The sequence below is a fragment of the Arachis hypogaea genome, chromosome 9, assembly GCF_003086295.3.
Source record: "Arachis hypogaea cultivar Tifrunner chromosome 9, arahy.Tifrunner.gnm2.J5K5, whole genome shotgun sequence".
Classification (NCBI taxonomy): Eukaryota; Viridiplantae; Streptophyta; class Magnoliopsida; order Fabales; family Fabaceae; genus Arachis; species Arachis hypogaea.
This window is the reverse complement of record NC_092044.1, coordinates 102480984-102503474: the sequence shown is the minus strand read 5'-3', so window position 1 is coordinate 102503474 and position 22491 is coordinate 102480984. Positions and strand designations below refer to the sequence as shown.

The 22491-nt window shown below is 38.1% G+C and overlaps 1 protein-coding gene across 4 annotated transcripts; it reads left to right on the top strand.

The window, feature by feature from the left end:
• Window positions 1–10152: 10152 nt before the first annotated feature.
• Window positions 10153–20744, top strand: LOC112711364 (tropinone reductase homolog). 4 transcript variants are annotated; one of them, XM_025763999.3, is made up of 5 exons: window positions 10153–10419; window positions 11038–11245; window positions 18198–18414; window positions 19255–19367; window positions 20502–20744. In XM_025763999.3, the coding sequence occupies exons 1-5, from the start codon at window positions 10331–10333 to the stop codon at window positions 20673–20675; spliced, it is 801 nt and encodes a 266-aa protein (XP_025619784.1). In that variant the 5' UTR covers window positions 10153–10330; the 3' UTR covers window positions 20676–20744. The 4 variants fall into 4 exon arrangements, 3 of the variants coding, with proteins under 3 accessions (XP_025619784.1, XP_025619786.1, XP_025619785.1); XM_025764000.3 differs by having other exon boundaries at window positions 10235–10412; XR_011865983.1 differs by lacking the exon at window positions 18198–18414 and having other exon boundaries at window positions 10222–10419.
• Window positions 20745–22491: the final 1747 nt, after the last annotated feature.

Genomic DNA, 22491 nt, shown 5'->3' with positions numbered 1-22491 from the left:
TCTCACCACTTATATCTTAAATCATTATGATAAGCCTAGCTATGAGAGAAGGAGCTAGTGGATGTGGTAACTTGCGAGTGAAGCAAGGGAAAATGAATAATCAATGAGGATCATTGATGATTATGTGAGATGGGGAGGATGGTGGTGGAAGTGCTTGTTATGCCATTGGCCGAAGGGCCGTAATTGTTTATGAATTGGCTGGTTCTGGATTGAACCGTGAGCCGGAATAGCTATGTATGCTATGAATATTGGCTGGTTCTGGATTGAACCGTGAGCCGGAATAGCTGTGTATGCTATGAATATTGGCTGGTTATGGATTTAACCGTGAGCCGGATGGCTGATATGGATGTTGATCCATGAATGAGAATTCATGCATGTTTATGCTGAATTATTGATAATTGTGATTTGCACTTCCACTATCTGAGATACGAGTTTCCCTGGATAGTAGCAGTGGCTAGCCACCACGTGCTCCAGGTTGAGACTTGATACTCTGTTGACCCTATGTCGTAAGCGTGGCCGGGCACTGTGAAAGACCCGGATGAGGTCGCCCCCGTAAATATTCACCAGTGAAGGTGATGGATATAGATCATGATTATGATCAAGTTTATGATGAGTATAACTCGAGTTGGGGATGCGTGACAGAGGGACAGTCCAATGGTTAGCTACCAGGACTTGTCGGGTTGGCTCTATAACCGACAGATGATATCATCAGCCACTAGGGACAGGCATTCATCATATGCATACTATATGAATTGTTTGAGATTGCCTAATTGATTGCATATTACTTGCTAATTGTCCAAATGCCTTAATTGTTCCTATTTGTATACTCCTTGTTTGATATAACTGTGTTTGCTACATTATACTCCTGCTGGTGGTTGGGAGGTCTGAAGGAATTGGAAAGGGAAGTATTAGTTAGACTGAAGTATCTTTAGTCAGATGCCCTTTATGGTTTAGCTTGTTTATAAGCTTTGATATTATCTGAAGGAAGTTCTAGGATTGCCTTTGGCTTTCCTCCATTATTATGTATTATATATGTGGAAGCTGTTACCATGCTGGGGACCTCTGGTTCTCACCCATGCGGATTTTGTGGTTTTCAGATGCAGGACGTGAGGTTTCTCGTTGAGGCATGCTGGAGACTTCTAGAATTGCGAAGATCCTTTATTCTCGGGGCTATGTTTTGGTTCATATGTTTTGCTTAGATACTTTTATCTCCATTAAATAATACAAACTGTGATGACTCCTCTTATGGGAGATTTTGGAGAATAGGTTTTATGTATTTGTGTCCCTTTGGGTTTCCTTTGGGGTTTTCCTTATTTTATCATATGTATATATTGTTATGCTCGGACCGGTTATCTTCGCAGCCGGATCTTGAGTCTTGATATTCCTGTTTTTGACACTCCTTTGTATATATATAATCTCGCGTTGGTTATCCTTGTTCGTTACGTTATCGATCGGAGTGTTGCGCTTTAAGGTTGCGTTTTTTGTTTACCCCTCTTTCTACAAAGGCTCCTAGTTATAATCAATCATTCATACTACTATACGTACTAAATTTTTATTTTAGAGGTCGTAATACCTTGCCATCTCTGAATTATGACATAAGCATAAGACTCTGTATGGTAGGGTGTTACATTATGGTATCAGAGCAGTTCGTTCCTGTAGAGCCTGAGGGATGGACTTACTATGCTTCTGTGCATTCTCTGTGTGTGTGTTATGTGCTATTAGTATATCCGCTTGATATAATTGGCATAAACGTTCATGAGCATGCATTTGGGACTTTGAAGTACTAGACTTCCGATATTGAGACTGATCAACTTAATATCGATTGTTTGGTATGTATAGGAACCAGATGCCGCCTCGTGGACGCGGTAGAGGTAGTGTGAGAGGTCGTACGAACGCTCGTGTGCCGGAGAATAACCCTCACGACCCGGTGAACTTTATGACTGCGTTGGAGAACATGGCTGCTGCTATGCAAGCCACTGCTGAGGCTCTTGGTCAACAGATGAACAACCATGGTAATGATGGAGGTGGAGTTCAGGGCCCGATGACACTGGCAAACGTTTTGAAGGTTAATCCACCTAAGTTCAAGGGAACTACTAGTCCGACTGAGGCTGATACATGGTTTCAGGCTATAGAGCGAGCGCTGCAAGCGCAAGTGGTGCCTGAAGGACAACGTGTCGAGTTTGCTACCTATATGCTTGTCGGTGAAGCGTCGCATTGGTGGCAAGGTATCCGACGTCTTCTGCAGCAGGGTGATAACTATATCACTTGGAATGTCTTCCAAGAGGAGTTCTATAAGAAGTACTTTCCGACTTCTGCTAGGACGGCTAAGGAACTTGAATTGTTACAGCTGAAGCAGGGTACTATGTCCATATCAGAGTATACTGACAAGTTTGAGGAGCTGTTCAGGTTCTCTCGTATGTGCCAAGGGACTCCGGTGGAATATGAGGAATGGAAGATTGTAACTTTAGGTTATGATCTAAGAGTGTACAATGCTACCCATGAAGCCATGGTAACTAGGCTAGGATGCCCGGAAGTTTCCTTTAGGTTCAAGCAGCGTGATTTTATTCATAATTTAGTCTGTTTGCCGATGATCGGTCTTGATCTTATCTTGGGATTGGACTGGTTATCTAAGAACCATGTTCTGCTAGATTGTTCTACAAAGTCGGTGTACTTTATGCCGGAAGATACTGAAGGGCCGGTCGTGGTAAATAATTATTACTTGAATTCGATGATGGTGAACTGTTTCGGAACCGAATGTCAGGGTATCATGTTGTTAACCGCGGGCGTTTCGGGTGATGATCAAAGGTTGGAACAGATTCCGGTTGTGTGTGAGTTTCCGGAAGTGTTTCCTGATGATATTGATGAGTTTCCACCTAACCGAGAGGTTGAGTTTGCTATTGAATTGGTGCCCGGGGCGGGACCAATCTCAAGTGCTCCTTATAGGATGTCACCATTAGAGATGAACGAGCTAAAGTCTCAGTTAGAGGATTTGTTGGGAAAGAATTTCATACGCCCAAGTGTATCTCCGTGGGGTGCTCCAGTGTTACTGGTGAAGAAGAAGGATGGGAGTATGCGGCTCTGTGTGGATTACAGGCAGCTGAACAAGGTTACAATAAAGAATAAGTACCCATTGCCGAGAATTGATGATCTCATGGATCAGTTACAAGGAGCTGGAGTTTTCTCCAAGATCGATTTGCGATCCGGTTATCACCAGATAAGGGTGAGGGGTGAAGATATCCCTAAGACCACTTTCAGGACTCGTTATGGTCATTACGAGTACACTGTAATGTCTTTTGGGTTGACGATTGCTCCTGCAGTGTTTATGGATTACATGAATAGAGTTTTCCGTCCGTTTTTGGATAGATTTGTTGTTGTCTTCATTGATGACATACTGATTTATTCCAAGACTGAAGAAGAGCATGCGGAACACTTGAGGACCGTGTTGCAGATTCTAAAGGAGAAGAAACTCTATGCAAAACTGTCTAAGTGTGAGTTTTGGAAGAGTGAGGTGAAGTTTTTGGGTCACGTGGTGAGTAAGAAGGGAATAGCCGTAGATCCAACTAAGGTGGAGGCTGTGATGGATTGGAAGCAACCAACCACCGTAACAGAGATAAGGAGTTTTCTGGGTTTAGCTGGCTATTACCGAAGGTTTATCAAAGGCTTTTTACAGATAGCTTTGCCAATGACAAAGTTAACCCGCAAAGACACTCCATTTGTTTGGACTCCTGAGTGCGAGGAGAGCTTTCAGACATTGAAGAAAAAGTTGACCACTGCACCTGTGTTAGTGTTACCCGAGTCGAATGAGCCATTTGAGGTGTATTGTGATGCCTCATTGAGGGGTCTAGGGTGCGTGCTGATGCAGCATCGTAATGTGGTGGCGTATGCCTCACGACAGTTGAGACCTCATGAAGTTAGTTACCCTACGCACGATTTGGAACTCGCTGCGGTTGTGTTTGCCTTGAAGGTGTGGAGGCATTATCTCTATGGGGTTAAGTTGCAAGTTTTCTCTGATCATAAGAGCTTGAAGTATCTCTTTGATCAGAAAGAGCTCAATATGAGGCAGAGGAGGTGGATGGAATTGTTGAAGGACTACGACTTTGAGTTGAATTACCATCCGGGAAAGGCGAACGTAGTGGCGGATGCGTTAAGTCGGAAGTCGTTATATGCGGCTTGGATGATGCTTCAAGAGGAGAAGTTGCTCAAGGGATTTGAGAGTCTAAAAATCGGTGCTCGAGAAGTATCCGGAACTTTGTGTTTGAGCCGATTAGAAATCTCAAGTGACTTTAAGTCCGAACTCCTAAAGGCTCATCAAAATGATGAAGCGTTATGGAAGGTGTTACCGGCTATTGAGCAAGGAAAACGGTGGAGAGTGTCGGAAGAAAAGATGGGTTATGGAGATTCAAGGGTAGGATCATTGTGCCGGATGTTGGCACTTTGAGGCAAGATATTTTAAAGGAGGCACACAAAAGCGGATTCTCCATTCACCCGGGAAGTACTAAGATGTACCATGATTTAAAGGCAATGTTCTGGTGGCCAGGTATGAAGAATGATGTGGCGGAATATGTTTCAAAGTGCTTAACTTGTCAAAAGGTAAAGATTGAACATCAAAGACCTTCCGGGATGTTGCAACCTTTAGAGATTCCACAATGGAAGTGGGAAAGTATTGCAATGGACTTTGTGTCGGGATTGCCAAGGACTAGCGCTGGTTTTGATGCTATTTGGGTGATTGTGGACCGACTGACGAAGTCAGCTCACTTTTTACCCATTCGTATGACTTACACCCTTGAGGAGCTAGCACGGTTATACATAAAGGAGATTGTGAGACTTCATGGTGTACCTGCTACTATAATCTCTGATAGAGATCCTCGTTTCACTTCAAGGTTTTGGGGTGCATTTCAGAAAGCTTTTGGAACCCGATTAAGCTTGAGCACGGCTTACCATCCTCAAACAGATGGTCAATCCGAGAGGACGATCCAAACACTAGAGGATATGTTGAGAGCGTGTGTTTTGGACCAACCGATGAGTTGGGATCGGTATATGCCATTGGTGGAGTTTGCATACAATAATAGTTATCATGTGAGCATCGGAATGGCTCCGTATGAGGCCTTGTATGGGAGGAAATGTCAATCTCCACTATGTTGGTATGAAGCTGGAGAGAAAAGCTTGTTAGGGCCGGAAATGATAGCTGAGACTACAGAACAAGTCAAGAAAATCCGTGATAGGATGCTTACGGCGCAGAGTCGTCAAAAGAGTTACGCCGATCAGAGGCGAAAGCCCTTAGAGTTTGAGGAAGGAGACCATGTTTTCCTTAAGGTTACTCCGACCACGGGAGTAGGTAGGGCGATTAAGGCAAGGAAGTTGAATCCTAGATACATTGGTCCATTTCAGATCCTGGAGAGGATTGGACCGGTGGCGTATCGGATGGCTCTACCACCTCATCTTTCGAATCTGCACGATGTGTTTCACGTGTCGCAGCTTCGGAAGTACACACCTGATGCTAGCCATGTGTTGGAACCTGAGTCGGTTCAGTTAAGGGAAGATTTGACGCTTCCAGTGGCTCCAGTCAGAATTGATGATACTAGTATCAAACGGTTACGTGGAAAAGAGGTTTCATTGGTCAAAGTGGCTTGGAGTCGAGGCGGTGTTGAGGAACACACTTGGGAACTTGAGTCAGAGATGCGAACGGATTATCCGCATTTATTCTCAAGTAATTGCATTTGAATTTTGTGGACAAAATTCCCAATTAGGTGGGTAGAATGTAAAACCCGGTTAATTAACGGCTAATTAACCCATAAATGAGAATTTATTCTAGAAAGCCTAAAATGTGATTTTTATGGCTAAATGTGATAGAGGAGATTGAGACGAGAATTTTGGTACCAATTTTATAGAATTCGGACCAAGATTGGACCGAACGGGCCAAATCGGGCCAATTGGACCCAAAGTAGGCCCTTGGCCCAACATAACTTAACCAAAACCCTAGTTTTCAGCACTCTCTCTCCTCATTTGTTACACACACAAGCTGAAATTAGAGAGAAAGGGAGGAAGAACACTCTCTCAAGTTCTCTCCCTTGCTTGATCTTCAAACCACCATAACTTTTGATCTAGAGCTCCGATTGCCGCCCCGTTTGCGGCCACGCGTTCACCGCGAAGAGCTCTACAAAACCCATACAACCAATCTTGAGGTAAGCCACGTGTTGCTGTTCGAAATCTCAGCCCTTATTTTCGAGTTTCATGGGTGAAATGTTGAGATTTTGGGTTCTTTGATGTTATAGGACCCAACTCTCTTGAAGGAGAAGGTTAATCTTGTCTCCTTGGACCTTGGGTGTGGTAAGGTTCTTAACCCTAGTGTAATTTTGTTGTTTTATGATGTTTGGGTTTTGAGATGTTGTGTATGGGTATGATGGTTGTGGCTTAGGTTGTGTGTGTGTGGATATTGGAACTTGATTGGTGATTTTGAAAAGCTTGGAAAGGGTTTGGTGGTGAAAAATCTGTTCTTGGAGGTGTTGAGGCCTTGAGAGCTTGTGGATAAGTGGTTTGGAAGTGCTCCGGTGGAGCTTGGGAAAATCGGCTAAGGTATAGTTTCGGTTTCCCGTATCTAATATGTAATGTGGTAGGAAATACTTAGGCTAGAGGCCCTAAGATAGGCATTAAAATGTTGATGTTGTTGAATGATTGAGATATATGATGTGGTCATATATGTGATGATGATTAATGATGCCTTGATGGTATGATGTATGAGAAATATGCATGTTGTGATATATGCTTGATGATTGGTTATGGTTGAATTGTGGGTTGGACCATGTTGATGGTGAGTATGATGTTGATTGTGTACAATGATGATTTATTGGAATTGGTGTTGTTGAGAATTGGCATGAGTAAGAGTATATGATGTGTCAATATATTTGAGTTTGAGCCACTTGGGTGAAGTGGGTTAGAATGATGAGATAGTGATTTTGTATATTGTGGTAAAGTGTCAATGTGTGAGTTGAGGAGGTTTGATGTTGAAATTGATGTATTTTGATTGATTTCAAAGGAAAGGGATGAAAATGGCATGTTTTGATTGATTTTGAAAAGAGTTGGAAATGGCTTGTTTTGAAAATGGCACTTTGTGGTTTTTATGAAAAAGAAGGTTTTTGGGCATACTTTGGCGGGACATAACTTGGATTACGGATCTCTGTTTTGTACCAAATCTTTTTAGAAATGAAATTGGATCCGGGATGTCCATGCCGTTCGAAGAACGGGTGAAAAACAATTTAAAATGAGAAAGTTATGTCCGTTGGAAGATTGGGGTTTAAATTGGTGAATTCTGCAGCTTTTAACTTAGAAAATTTTTAGCAGAATGACCCCTTGCGCGTGGGCGCACTTGGCGCGTGCGCGCCGTTCTTCCCGAAAATGCCATCCACGTGTGAGCATGATGTGCGCGGGCGCGCCGATTGTGCTGCACCCAATGCCCAGCCATTTTCCAGAGAGTTATGCCAGAAATGTGCTAGTGTTGTGCCTGGGGCACGAGAACGCCCACGCGTACGCGTGGTTGACGCGTACGCGTCGATTGGCAAATTTTTAATCCACGCGTTAGCGTGCATGACGCTTGCGCGTCGATGAAGTTTTGAGGCTATTCACGCGTGCGCGTGGAGTGCGCGTACGCGCGGACCTGTTTTCATCCCAAAGTTGATTTTTGAGTTTTAAAAGCCAAATTTCATACTTCTGAGCCTCCGATCTCACCACTTATATCTTAAATCATTATGATAAGCCTAGCTATGAGAGAAGGAGCTAGTGGATGTGGTAACTTGCGAGTGAAGCAAGGGAAAATGAATAATCAATGAGGATCATTGATGATTATGTGAGATGGGGAGGATGGTGGTGGAAGTGCTTGTTATGCCATTGGCCGAAAGGCCGTAATTGTTTATGAATTGGCTGGTTCTGGATTGAACCGTGAGCCGGAATAGCTGTGTATGCTATGAATATTGGCTGGTTCTGGATTGAACCGTGAGCCGGAATAGCTGTGTATGCTATGAATATTGGCTGGTTATGGATTTAACCGTGAGCCGGATGACTGATATGGATGTTGATCCATGAATGAGAATTCATGCATGTTTATGCTGAATTATTGATAATTGTGATTTGCACTTCCACTATCTGAGATACGAGTTTCCCTGGGTAGTAGCAGTGGCTAGCCACCACGTGCTCCAGGTTGAGACTTGATACTCTGTTGACCCTATGTCGTAAGTGTGGCCGGGCACTGTGAAAGACCCGGATGAGGTCGCCCCCGTAAATATTCACCAGTGAAGGTGATGGATATAGATCATGATTATGATCAAGTTTATGATGAGTATAACTCGAGTTGGGGATGCGTGACAGAGGGACAGTCCAATGGTTAGCTACCAGGACTTGTCGGGTTGGCTCTATAACCGACAGATGATATCATCAGCCACTAGGGACAGGCATTCATCATATGCATACTATATGAATTGTTTGAGATTGCCTAATTGACTGCATATTACTTGCTAATTGTCCAAATGTCTTAATTGTTCCTATTTGTATACTCCTTGTTTGATATAACTGTGTTTGCTACATTATACTCCTGCTGGTGGTTGGGAGGTCTGAAGGAATTGGAAAGGGAAGTATTAGTTAGACTGAAGTATCTTTAGTCAGATGCCCTTTATGGTTTAGCTTGTTTATAAGCTTTGATATTATCTGAAGGAAGTTCTAGGATTGCCTTTGGCTTTCCTCCATTATTATGTATTATATATGTGGAAGCTATTACCATGCTGGGGACCTCTGGTTCTCACCCATGCGGATTTTGTGGTTTTCAGATGCAGGACGTGAGGTTTCTCGCTGAGGCATGCTGGAGACTTCTAGAATTGCGAAGATCCTTTATTCTCGGGGCTATGTTTTGGTTCATATGTTTTGCTTAGATACTTTTATCTCCATTAAATAATACAAACTGTGATGACTCCTCTTATGGGAGATTTTGGAGAATAGGTTTTATGTATTTGTGTCCCTTTGGGTTTCCTTTGGGGTTTTCCTTATTTTATCATATGTATATATTGTTATGCTCGGACCGGTTATCTTCGCAGCCGGATCTTGAGTCTTGATATTCCTGTTTTTGACACTCCTTTGTATATATATAATCTCGCGTTGGTTATCCTTGTTCGTTACGTTATCGATCGGAGTGTTGCGCTTTAAGGTTGCGGTTTTTGTTTACCCCTCTTTCTACAAAGGCTCCTAGTTATAATCAATCATTCATACTACTATACGTACTAAATTTTTATTTTAGAGGTCGTAATACCTTGCCATCTCTGAATTATGACTTAAGCATAAGACTCTGTATGGTAGGGTATTACAAGAGGGACTTGGCTTAAGCCCAAAATATCCCTCCCAGAGGACACCCACTCCAGCATGTATGGAGGTAAGGAGGGAGGCCGCTGCGTGTGAGCTATGGAGGAGGGGTCTGCTACGCATTTGGTGGTGCACACCGGGCATGCATTTGAAGAAGCACGGCTGTTGGGCGTGTGAACGTGGCTACCAGGGCATGCATTTTAAAAAGTCTGAAGCACTATTTTTTTGTGTCCAAAAGATGATGGTAGTATGCAGCTCAAACTAAATATGCACTATAGATATATGCATATCATTATAAAATTCTGGATGTTAACTTTTTAATAAAAATGAAACCGCCTCATTTGAATCTCTATAGCTCAAATTTTGACCACTTGAATGTGAAGAGGTCAAAGTTGAGGACATGCACACCTGGCGTGTAAGCATGGTGAGGACGTGCATGCAATTTAGAGGTTTGGGTGTCTTTACTCTTTAGGACATAATTTTTATTCTTTAAATTATATTTTTGCTGTATTTGTATTTTTTTTAAATTTATTTTATTTGTTTTTTAGCCAAAAATTCGTGAAAACACAGAAATACTATCTCAATTCCAAATGTTTGATTATTTTTTAAATTCTATAAACAAAACATAAAAAATTTTATTAAAACCTAAAAAAATAGATGAAAAAAAACTTAAAAATGAGTTCGTTAAAATGACATGTCATCGCTAAGACATGTTAGTGAAAAACAAATCATTATTTAACGTTTTCTTCAAAAGAACACATGCACGCACGTTTTCTGAGCTTGTTCATTTATGATCGAAACAAACAAGAACCACAAGATTCATACAAATAATCACCATCCGTTCTCTATAAATATCTCTACTACTACTGCTATATAAGGCATAACTTCTTGTAGCTTGACAACAAATCCTGGATAAATTATATTGTAAAATATATGTTTTGGGCAGTCCAAATTAAAGGGTTTCTCTGAGTCTTTGCTGTGAACAAGAAAAATGGGGGAAAGGAAGCTGAACTTCAAAGATAAACGATGGTCACTCCATGGAATGACAGCTCTAGTCACAGGAGGATCTCGAGGTATTGGGTGAGTTTTCTAATTACGTTCATTTCATCTCATCTTTATAATATATAAAAAAATATTAGATGACTATAAAAGTATTAAATACTTTATATTTATATATATTTATACACATCACACACATCACTTGTATATAGAGAAATGATTAAGTTTTTTTATTTCTAGTCGTCAATTAGTTATTATTAATATTTTTAATAGTATGAGATTATATTTAATGATGTGAAATTACTTATTTTTTTTATGATTAAATATTAGTCAAATTTTAATAAAAGTACTAATCTCCTAAACTTTCTTTTTATATATATATATGTCTAACAAATAATAACCAAAACTAACATAACAAAATAATCGAATATTTAATATCATAATAATAAAATATTTTATGATAATATAATTAATTTTTTATGAACACCAAATATATATATATATATATATATATATATATATATATATATATATATATATACACGGTAGTTAATTTTATTTTTAGATTTATGATTGATAATATATATATATACAACTATCATTTTACTCTTATTTATTTATTTATTTATTTATTTATATTTGTTTCTTTTTAAAAAAAGACGTGCTTTTGTTTTACAATCCTCCATTTCTTTTAATTAGGTATGCAATAGTGGAAGAGTTAGCCGAATTTGGGGCAGCAGTTCATGTATGTGCACGAAATGAAGCAGATATTGATAAGTGTGTGGAAGAGTGGAAAAACAAAGGATTAAATGTCACGGGATCTGTTTGTGATGTTTCATCCCGTGATCAACGTCAACATTTAATAGAAACTGTTTCTTCCATCTTTCATGGCAAACTCAACATTCTAGTAAGATATATCTCAAATTTGGACTAGATTTTAACAAGATTTTATGTTATTTTAGTTAGTTTTATAAACTTGATTAAACAGTAAATTGATTGATGTTGTATATTGATACTCTGGTTATGTAGGCCAAAATGACTTTTAATTAGTATTATACAAATGTTAAAAGTTAGCTAACAAATTATTTGTCATGTCATATTCAGTATATTTTTTCTTCAGCAATGTAGTGAGTTTTTGCTGCAGAATTAAATATTTTTACAATAAAATAATTATAAATACCAACAATTTATCACCTTTATATCAAGGTTAAAAAAAATACATTTCTGACATAGAAAAATAGTGGTTTAATTTTTCTTTTCTTACCGATCATTTTATTAAGTTTGTAATTAGGTTCATATTTTTTTATTTCAATTGCGTTTTTACATTTTTTTAATTTTATAATTAGGTCATTCCTAGTATAAAAAATATTAGAGTTAATTGATTATTTCTTTTCAAATTGAAAGTATCACTATTAAAAATCTAATTAAATTTTTGACTATATGTATTTTGGAAGAAATATTCCATTAATTTTAATGTTTTTGATATAAAAAAGACTTAATTACAAAATTAAAAATAGTATAAAGACTCATCAATTGAAATAAAAAAATATATATCTAATTATAAATTTTATGAAACTATAGAGACTTTTTTTTTTAAAGTAAGAGCTCAACACTCAAGTGGAGCAAAGTAACACTAAGACAATAACAATAAAGCCATAACAACTCCTATGTCATCTCCGGCATAGCCATCAACAACATGAGTTATTTACAACACCACTACGTAGCACAAGAAAATGATTGCTCCACACAGTCGCCAATTCCTGTTATCTTGCTGTTGAATATGGCATCATTTCGGCGTAGCCAAATAATCCAAGTAGCCAATACTTGCGCCTCTCTTTTCTTATCGGCACGGATCTCCAACTCTCAAAATGCTCTTTCAAGGTACCAGGGACTACCCATGTCTGTCCAAACGCTGAGATCCAAGCACACCACACCTGCCAAGAGTACTCACAACTAATAAATAAATGTTGTATATTTTCAACACCTTTCTTACACAACACGCACAAAACATCATTCTGTTATAAGATCCCCAACCTACTTAACCGGTCTTTTGTATTGACCCGGCCTACCAATATAAACCAAGCAAATAACTCCACTCGAGGCAGAACTAGGCCTTTTTAGATCTCCTTAGTGAACTTGTATCTCAGTAGCTCCTCATCTAAAGTCTGTTTCTGCAAAGCCTGCACAAATGAATTAGTAGAATAAATGCCTTCCTTATTAAATTTTCACACCACTCTATCATGCACATCTGCTATCAGTCTAACAGATTGCAAGACATGAAACAGTTGGTTTAGTGTATCTGTCTCCCATTGTCGTAGTTCTCTTCTCCATTGGAAGTGCCAAACCCACTCTATCCCATTCCAGAACCCACACTCCCCAATTACTGATCCTTTTTAGTTTGAAATCAAGAAGAGTCTCGGAAATGAGTCTTTCAGCTTCCCCACTTGCAGCCACGTATCCTCCCAAAATCTGGTGGATCTTCCATCTCCTACTTCCATAGCAAGGCCATCAATCATCTTCTGCCTGACATATTGCTCCCTTATTTGCACTTGACATATGTCTCTTCATGGACCCCCTTTCTTCGGCAATGTCTGAGTTGACAGCAAGTGATTTGGGTTAAAGCTATTGCAGGAGCATACAATCTTCTTCCATAGAGGGCAGTCTTCCTTAGAGAACTACCACCACCATTTAAACAGTAAGGCTGTATTCCGGATCACCACGTCGCCGACCCCCAATCCTCCTAACTTCTTTGGTGCCTGGATCAGCTCCCACTTCACAAGGGCCATACCAGGTCTACCATCATCCTTCCCCCAAAAGAACCTCCTCTGCAAGGATATAATTCTTCGTGCAACCGCATTAGGCATCTTGTACAAACTCAGGTAATAAATAGGTAGGCTGTTAATTACGGACTTAATAAGTACCAGTTTACCATCCTTACTAAGAATCTTTGCTTTCTATAAGCTGAGTTTCTCTTCCACCTTATCTAGAACCGTATTCCAAGTTTTAACTAACCGCGGATTTGCTCCTAGACTAATGCCAAGGTACCTCACCGATAGAACTGCACTCTTGACGACCTAGTAGCTGGCACATCCGATTAACCCACTCCAAGCTGCAGTTCACTGGTATCAAGTTAGACTTCTCAAAATTAATGCTCAAACCAGACATCATTTCGAAGCACCTCAGAAGCCTCTTATATTTCCTCAGTGTCTCCTCCTACGGCGGACAAAATAATATAGTGTCATCAGTAAATTGTAAGTGTGATAACTCTATATTATCTCTACCGACTAAGTGGAGATATTTGACTATTTCTAACTGCCTTTCCGATCATCCTGTTAAGCACATCTACCACTAGAACAAACAAAAACGGTGATAGAGGGTCGCCTTGACGTAGTCCTCTCTCCATTTTGAATGCTTTCGATGGTGATCCATTAACCAGAATAGAGATAGAAGCCGATGTAACACACTCCCTAACCCATGCCCTCCATGTTCTTTCGAAGCCCATCTTTTCCAGCATAGTATCAACAAAGCACCATTTGACTCTGTCATAGGCTTTTTGGAAGTCAAGTTTAACAATCGCTGATGCCTTCTTCTTCAGTTTCAACCATTGCACAGTTTCACATGCAATTAACGCTCCATCATGTATCTTTCTCCCCTTCACAAAGGCACTCTGTGATTCTCTAACTAAACCTGACATAACACTCCTCATCCTTCATGTCAGCAATTTAGAGATTACCTTATAGACACACCCAACCATGTTGATAGAGATCTTTTATCTCCTTAGCCCCAACGAACTCTGGAGCCAATGCTACCCAGGTGACATTAGCTTCTGCCGATAATCTTGTTGTCTGAAAGAAATCCATCACAGCTGCAGTGAATTCTGTTCTAATCTCATTCCAGCACTTTTTTATAAAATACATGTTGTACCCGTCACTCCCTGGAGCCTTAGAAGATTCACAATCCCTGACTGCCTCTTTCACTTTCTCTACTGATGGTACTGCCTCTAAGGTTTCCGCTTCCTCCCTCTCTAAACGATTAACTAATTCATCCCTAAATGTCACTCTTGGGGACGCTTCCTGGTGGTACAGGCACTTGTAAAAGTCCTGAATTGCAATCTTAATTCTTGCTTGATTCCTCACTAGCCTCCCATTAAGCACCAATGACTCAATCCGGTTATTCCTTCTTCTCGCCAAAGCTATATTATGGAAGTACCTTGTATTCCGATCCATCTCATTGGCATGTCGAGATATTGACATTTGTTTTCAATGCATCTCCTGTCTTAGATACCACTTTTTGCAACAACTCACTAATGCCCTCCTCCTAGCCTCTGTTGTACCGTCATATCGTCCGTTACTAACCATATCATCTACCTTCCTGATTTCTTCCTCAAGCTTCTTAATCCGCTCAACCATATTCCCAAAATGCTGCTTATGCCATCTACATAGTGGTTCTGACAGTGCTTTCATCTTCTGTAAGAATTATACGTCACCTAGTTCCCTTCATTCTTCCTTCACCATCCTCAAGAACCCTTCGTGCGTGAACCATGAGTCCAAGCTACGGAACGGTCTTGGACCCTCAACTCTTCTGCTGTCTTCCATAACCAAAGGGCAGTGATCCGATGAACCTCTCGGACCACTCCTTAGACACGTCTCCGGGTACACATCAAGCCACCCCACGAAGACTAGGCTCCTACCGATACGACTGCACGACTGTCCTCTAAACCAAGTATACTTTCGGTCATTCAGTGCTAAGTCAATCAACTCCATATCATTTATCCATGTCCTAAACTCTGCCGCAAACGCTAGTAATGCAGTCGCTCTTTTCCTTTCCTCCAAATGTAGAATTTCATTAAAATCTCCCAAAATACAACACGGCACTTGACACAATCCTGCAATATAACTCAATTCTTCCCACTTGGAGATATTCTCAGCTCTCTCATGCGGTGCATACACTAAGCAAATTGCACAATGAAAGTTATCTTTTACCACAACTCCTTCTATACACAACCATCTATCCCCTTTATAGCAGTTATACAGTTTAAAAGCCGATCCATCCCACATTAACAATAATCCTCTAGAATTTCCAATAGAACTGACAGACTCCCAACATGTTCTGTCGCTTCCCTAGATATGCATAACATCAAATTTATTTATTAATTCCTTCTTTGTTTCTGTTAGGCCCAACATATCCAACCTAAACTTATTTTTGAAAGTCTTTAGCATACTAACTTTTGGAGCACCTCCCAACCCCCGTATATTTCAAGAACTAAAAATCATTTAACGAAACTATTACATACCTGTTTACAATTTTTTGGTCGGCTTCTTCGGACTTTTTTTTTTGCTTAGCCTGCCTCCGTTTCATAGCAATAGCTTCGTTCTACTCTTGTAAAATAGCCATGATGTCCTCCTCATCACTGCATTGTGCTCCTGACTCCACAGCTAGTTTCCAAGCAGCTTTGTTTTCAGCCATTTCCTCTTCCCAACTTGGCCTTTGTTCCTCAAGATCTGGTTTCCTACCATCATCTAAACGATCTCCCATCTCCAAACCTGATGCTGCATTATTCTCCCTTTCCTCCTCCTGTCCGTTGCCATTCTGATTCAATCCATCCAGCAAGATCTCCCCCTCTTCCAGTCCCCGATTCTGCCTGTCTGCTTCTGGCACACTGCAGTTTCTGATCAGGCCAACAACTTTACCCTAGCCCATAGCTCCTGCAATTCGCGTCCTCCCTGAAGCGTCTAAGTTACAGGAGGTTTGTTGAACATGTATCGGTTCAGTGTTCATGACCGATTCGTTCCTCAGCAACCTTCCTTTATTCTCGTCACGGGTGACTTCCACTGCGGGGATCAGTCCTTCATCAAGCCTGCCAGCCTCTGCCTCCTGAGCACCCTCCTTCATCTCGCCGCATTGTCCGTAGCCCTCCTTCACCCAGTTTCATGCCTTGGGGCCTGCGTTCTTCAAGCTTCCAGGATCATGACCCGCTGCTGGTTTCCACCGTCCTTCCCAGGCTGGCAGGTCGGACCTACCTGTTGCCTCCGAATCAGGGCAGCTGGGATCGTGCTCCCCCTCGTGACGCTTCCTATCGTGATTGTTGCTGAACCTTGGAGGTGCCGTCTTCAAAGGAGCCTGGGTCAGGGGCGTGGGATCCTGCCGAGTCAAGAATAGAGTCGGGTCAGACCTAACCCTGTTTGGCAGCCCAACGGTAGGCGTAGCCCAGCAAGCCTTCTCTCTCACCCAACCAGCATGTTTCCTGATCCTCTTATTGGGCCTTGTAATTCCCAGCCTATTAATCTGCCTTATTTCATGAATTGGCAATCCAATCCTTCTGCATTATTATTAGACACCGTTTCCTCTGAATCAATATCCTCATCTATTTCATATGATTCCTGGGAATCTGCCTTGTCAATTAATGTCGTATAGTTTCCGTTTCGTTCAGAAAAATTTGAATTTTTGTGATTCCGTTCGTTCAAATCAAGGCTTGATATTACCATCCTGTCCTTATCTTATTCCTCGTTTCTACGTTCCATCGTCATCAGCACCGCTGCCTGATCCCAATCTGCCACCCTCCATTCAGCTCCATAATTCAATATGCAACTAGAGCTTCCATGCCGCGTTTCTTCTATATTTATCATGTGCCTGTCTCTTGTCTCTTCCTTACTCTTTCGAAAACATTCCTCTCGATACACCTCTCCACCCACTTCTCTTACAAGAAGTCAAATCCACGTGTCCCTATTGTGACGTGAATCCATTCGTTAATCATATCAAAAACACACGTATCAATTAGGACTTTATCCACACAGAATGAGGTACACGATCGCGTTAGTTTATCGCACTCCACCACTTCGCCCCATTGCTCTCCTATTCTGCGAAAAGTAACATTCGACCATGCATGCAATGGAATTCCATAACACTCCAACCAAACTCTTCTAGACTCACTTTTCTCAGTCTCATCCCATTTCCATACCATATAAAATAATTTTAATAAATTATTCATTATAAAAGTGTAGCCCTTTTCAGCACTAAGCACCGTATCGAACGTAATCATTGCTTTATATGCCCCCAATGCTCTTACCTGTGTTACACAAGGCCAGTCCATATTGATCTTTTCCTGCAGCGACTGAAAATCAATTGCTGATTTCATACCTCCGACAATACTTCTCTGTAGCCAGACGACATTCTCATTTGCTATCGGTACTTCTATCTTCTTAGTCCATCCATTACTATTTGGATATTTGGTAATAGCATCTGACGGCTACCTCCTCGCTTTCACTTCAGCTGTTACCACACTCGGTATCCGTGGTTGGCTTCCTCCCGCATCGTGTCTGGTGATCACTTTCGCCCCTGTACCCTTCGTATTTTCCATCGCAACCCCTCTTCTATATTTGGCTTCACCGACGAACAATCTTTTACGTCTCAATACCATACCGTTTATTTCTGCAACAACCTTCAACGCCCCTCCCTTTGTATTGTATCGGATAAAAGCAAACAGATATATTTGTCCATTTTTATTCTTTCGCCATAGATATATGTCGATGATCCTACCTGTCCATTTGAACATATTAAAAAGTTCTCTTTTTGATATGTCCCCCGGCAAATTATCGACGAAAATGGAGAAAGAATCAAGCTCTAATCATTGATACTCTTCTTTATTCCAAACCCTAGGATCTTTGCCATGTTTACCCGGTGTATTTGTTCCCCTCCCTGTGTTTCCCCACCTCACACTCTCTCTCGCTCTCATAGTTTGATTTTAAACTTATGAAACTATAGAGACTAACAGTGTAATTAAATCGCTATTATTTTTCCTTTTCTTCCCCCATAAAATCATTACATACATTCTAATTGATTTGTTAGATTTTATTTCTCAGATAAATAATGCTGGAACAACCAGGCCTAAACACGCCATAGATTATACTCCTGAAGATATGACAATTATAATGAGTACCAATTTTGAATCTGCTTACCATTTGTGTCAACTTTCATACCCACTTCTAAAAGCTTCTGGATATGGGAGCATAGTATTTGTGTCCTCCATTGCTGGTTTGAAAGCTTTGCCTTATTTTTCTATTTATGCATCAACAAAAGGTATGTTCTCTTTTCTCACCATTCTTTTAGGTCAAAGAAAAAATTAGAATTTTAGATTGCAATTACAGTTTGAAATATAACCCCAATTACTATATTCCTACAATAGATCACTTGATACAATATCTTTGTTCATATAAAGATATGACATTTTTTTATGAGTAATGCTAAGAACTAACTATAGCAACCAATTTTGGCTAATACTATACCAAATTTTTAAATAAGTCTAGTATGAAGCCAATTAAAAATACACTTTTGTTGAGTTTAAATTTCTAATATTTTTTCTAATCGAGTTTCGAATGTTCTTGTTTTAATTAAGAATTTTGAATATTTTTTTCTTATGTTAAATGTTGGTTATATAATGTTAGTTCTCTAGTCTTTCTCTTTTTTATTCAATCAATTATATAAAATTTGTTTTTATTTTTTAAAAGAATTTAAAATAAATAATTTGGGTTAATGCAAGACTTCGTAATCTTTTGACTACACGAACTATAAGGATATAATAGTAATAGTCTAATTTTAGTTGGGAGTAGGTGGTTATACCTGGTTTAACTGTTTCTGTTATAACAGTTTCAGTTACCTTGTATTAATAAGAGAGTAAAACATTTACCTTTTCTAGTCACAATTCTTCTATTCTCTTCTCTCTCTCACTGTTTTCCTTCTCATACAAACAATATAAGAGTATTCACACCTTGCATATTGAAAATTGACACAACCACAATATTGCAATCACATCGTACAGTATGTTCTGCAATTTAAAATGACATTGATCGAAATTTAAGGTGAAAAATTTTGAGTAACATATAGCCATTTTAAACATATTTGAATATATGATGTTAACAGGAGCCATAAATCAGCTCAGCAAGAACTTAGCATTGGAATGGGCGAAGGATAATATTCGTGTAAATGCTGTAGCACCAGGAATTGTTCTGACCCAACTATTGAAGGATACAATAGTATGTAAACTCTTGCTTTACATTTTTGAAAAAAAAAAAAAAAGAGAATCTCATGAGATTGATTCACTACCTTCAAGTAGAAGTAGTACCTTATAATGGCTCCTGAAATGCATTATATATATATATATATCTTTTAAAATAAAAAACTAAAATATTTTAAATAAAAAGTAAATTATTTAAAATTTATTAAATATTATCTATTTTCCTTTTTAGTAACTTAGGCACATTGTTAAAGGCATTATAGCATTTAAATATTATCTATTAAATATATATATACTTTGGAGAGTAAATGGTCGAATTCATCTCCTAAAGACTACTCGTTTTTCAAATTGGTCCTAAAAGATTTATTTTAATTAAATTCGTCCTCACAAATTTTAAATTGGTCATATTAATCATTCTATTACTTCTGTTGTTATTTGTGTCAGAAATTTATTGATATGACATGTTAAGTGACGCTACAACAGACACTTGACGGTCCTAATTAGGTGCTAACATGATAAGTTTATGAAATTAGATCGAATCGACTCCAAATTAAGGAATTTTAATGCCTCAAAGTCCAGTTCAATTTAGAATTGATTTGATATAATTGTATAAACCTATTATGTTAATAGCTAATTAGAACTGCCAAGGATATACTATAGTCAGTATGGTATGTATCACTTACCATATCAACCAAATTTTGACGTCGTTAGCAACCAAAGTGACGAAAGAATTAATGTGATTAACTTAAAAGTTTTTAGGACCAATTTGATTAAAAAAAAAATTTGGAGACCAATTAAAAAAAACGAATAATCTTTTTAAAAACGAATTTAACTATTTACTCAAAATTTAAAATTTAAGGCTCTTAGACAATTGTTAGACCTTCCTATTTAATTGCTGTTACGGCCGCATTAGTGTGCAGTTAATGTCAAACTAACATATCAGAGATTATTTCACAAACTAACAAATTACAAATCAAAATTGGGAAGTCTGGATTGATTAAATTAAAATTTCCAAGAAAATATTTTAGATTTTATTCAACAAGTTTTGACCAAATAAAAAGTCAATAGAGAACTATTTTTCAGGATATATACTGCAATAGCGTACTTTAAATGCATGTGTGATAAATGTGAATTATACCTACTTTTGTTGTAGAGAGGTGTTGATGGTGACTGTGAGAAGGTTATAAGTGCTATAACGTCTCAAACTCCACTGCAACGTGTTGGAGAACCAAAAGAAATATCATCATTGGTTGCTTTTCTTTGTCTTCCAACAGCTTCGTTTATCACTGGACAAACTATAACTGCAGATGGAGGCTTCACAATTTAAGTTGTATTATCATGACTCAAAATTTTAAAGTTTATAAAGTATATAAAAACTTTCAATTATTTTGGATAATATTGTGTTCCAGTTATTTTATTCATTTAATTTTAAATATGTATATATTTTATAATTGAGATTAATAATTAAAATTATTAAAATATTAATGTTTTTGATATACTTAAAATATTTCTTAAACAATAAGAAAAAATAATGTTATTAGTCTGGTTACACGGCTAAATCTTTTTATTAATGAAGTACAATAATGCAAGTTGGCCCAAAAGAACTAATCTCATCAATAAGTACATGTAACACACTCCAACTCACCCATTAATGTGAACGTTTTGCATAAAGTGCTTTGTATTATGAATACATGCTAAAAAAGGTTGTTTCGTCTCTCACTCTCATCAATCCATCGTTAAAATTTCAAAATCACTTACAAATCTCTCAAACTCTCACAGTCGCTATTTTTTTTATTGTATACTCTGTCTCTCTCTCTCGTAAATCAAAGAAGATACCAAACATATCAAAATGCAAAAGAAAAAAGCATCAAAGCAGGTACGGACGGAGTTTAAAAGGGTCGTGCCCCAAACTTTTTATAAAAAAATTAATAGTACTTTTTTAAAGAATAAAAAATTATTTAGTTCATTCAAATATTTTAATAAAAATAGTAGATTTTTATTGATTTTTATAACACATTAAAATTAAAAGATAAAATCAAATCAAATAAAAAAATTATCTAACAAAAAAATATAAGAATAAAAAAAGATAATTTAACAATAAAATCAAATAAAAAAAAGTTATCTAACATGAATTTATCAACTATTTATGAACTGTATAGATATTTAGCAGAAACAAAAAAGACAAAAATATATTATTTAATTGATAGATTAATTCGTCTGATATTAACTCTTCCAGTTTCTACGGCTATTACAAAGCGATCATTTTCAGCAATGAAAATAATGAAGACAAAGTTAAGAAACAAGATGGAGGATGATTTTTTCGCGGATAGTTTGGTTATTTACATTGAGAAAGAAATTGCTGAAAGTTTAGTTCTGATTCAATTATTGAAGATTTCAAATTATTAAAGACTCGAAAAGTACCATTATAAACTATTTTATATTTTTTATCTGTAGAATTATTTATTTATTATTTTATTAATAACAAACTTAAAGAATAATTATTTTATAAATTTTATTTTAATATAAATATTATTATTAAATTTTTATGTTAAATTTTTGGCCTACCAAAATTTTGTTTCAAGTTCTGTCACTGAAAGCAGGTAAATCGTTGAACTCTTATTTTTTGGTTTCTCTTTATAGCAAATTAGTACTTTCATCTTGCATTTTTTCTCGTGAAACAATACTTTTTGTGAATTTAGTAGAACCTGTTTGTAGCAAATTAGGAACAATATTTTTTGTGTGATCGAAAGACACAAAAGAATTAGTAACACTAGCACACAAAAACACATTCAAATGTATTTTTTGGCCGAGTGAGTTAAGATTTTGGACTTATTAGTCCTTTGACAATTTCTGTATCATTCACAAAATTTTTGTGTCATTTTTAACTAAATGATGTGTTTTTATTGTCATTGAACTGATTGTGTGGTATTAAACCCATATATAAGATATCTATCCTTTTTGTGTCATTTACAATTTCTATTTTTTGGATCCAAAATGCATTTTCATGTATTTTGTTGATTGTGTGAGTAAAGGTTCTATACTTGTAGTCCTTGAGGATTTCTAGTGTTATTCACCGAGAGTTCCTGTGCTGTTTTCAAATAAATGATATGCTTTTGTGATGAATGAACTAATTGTGTGGTAGT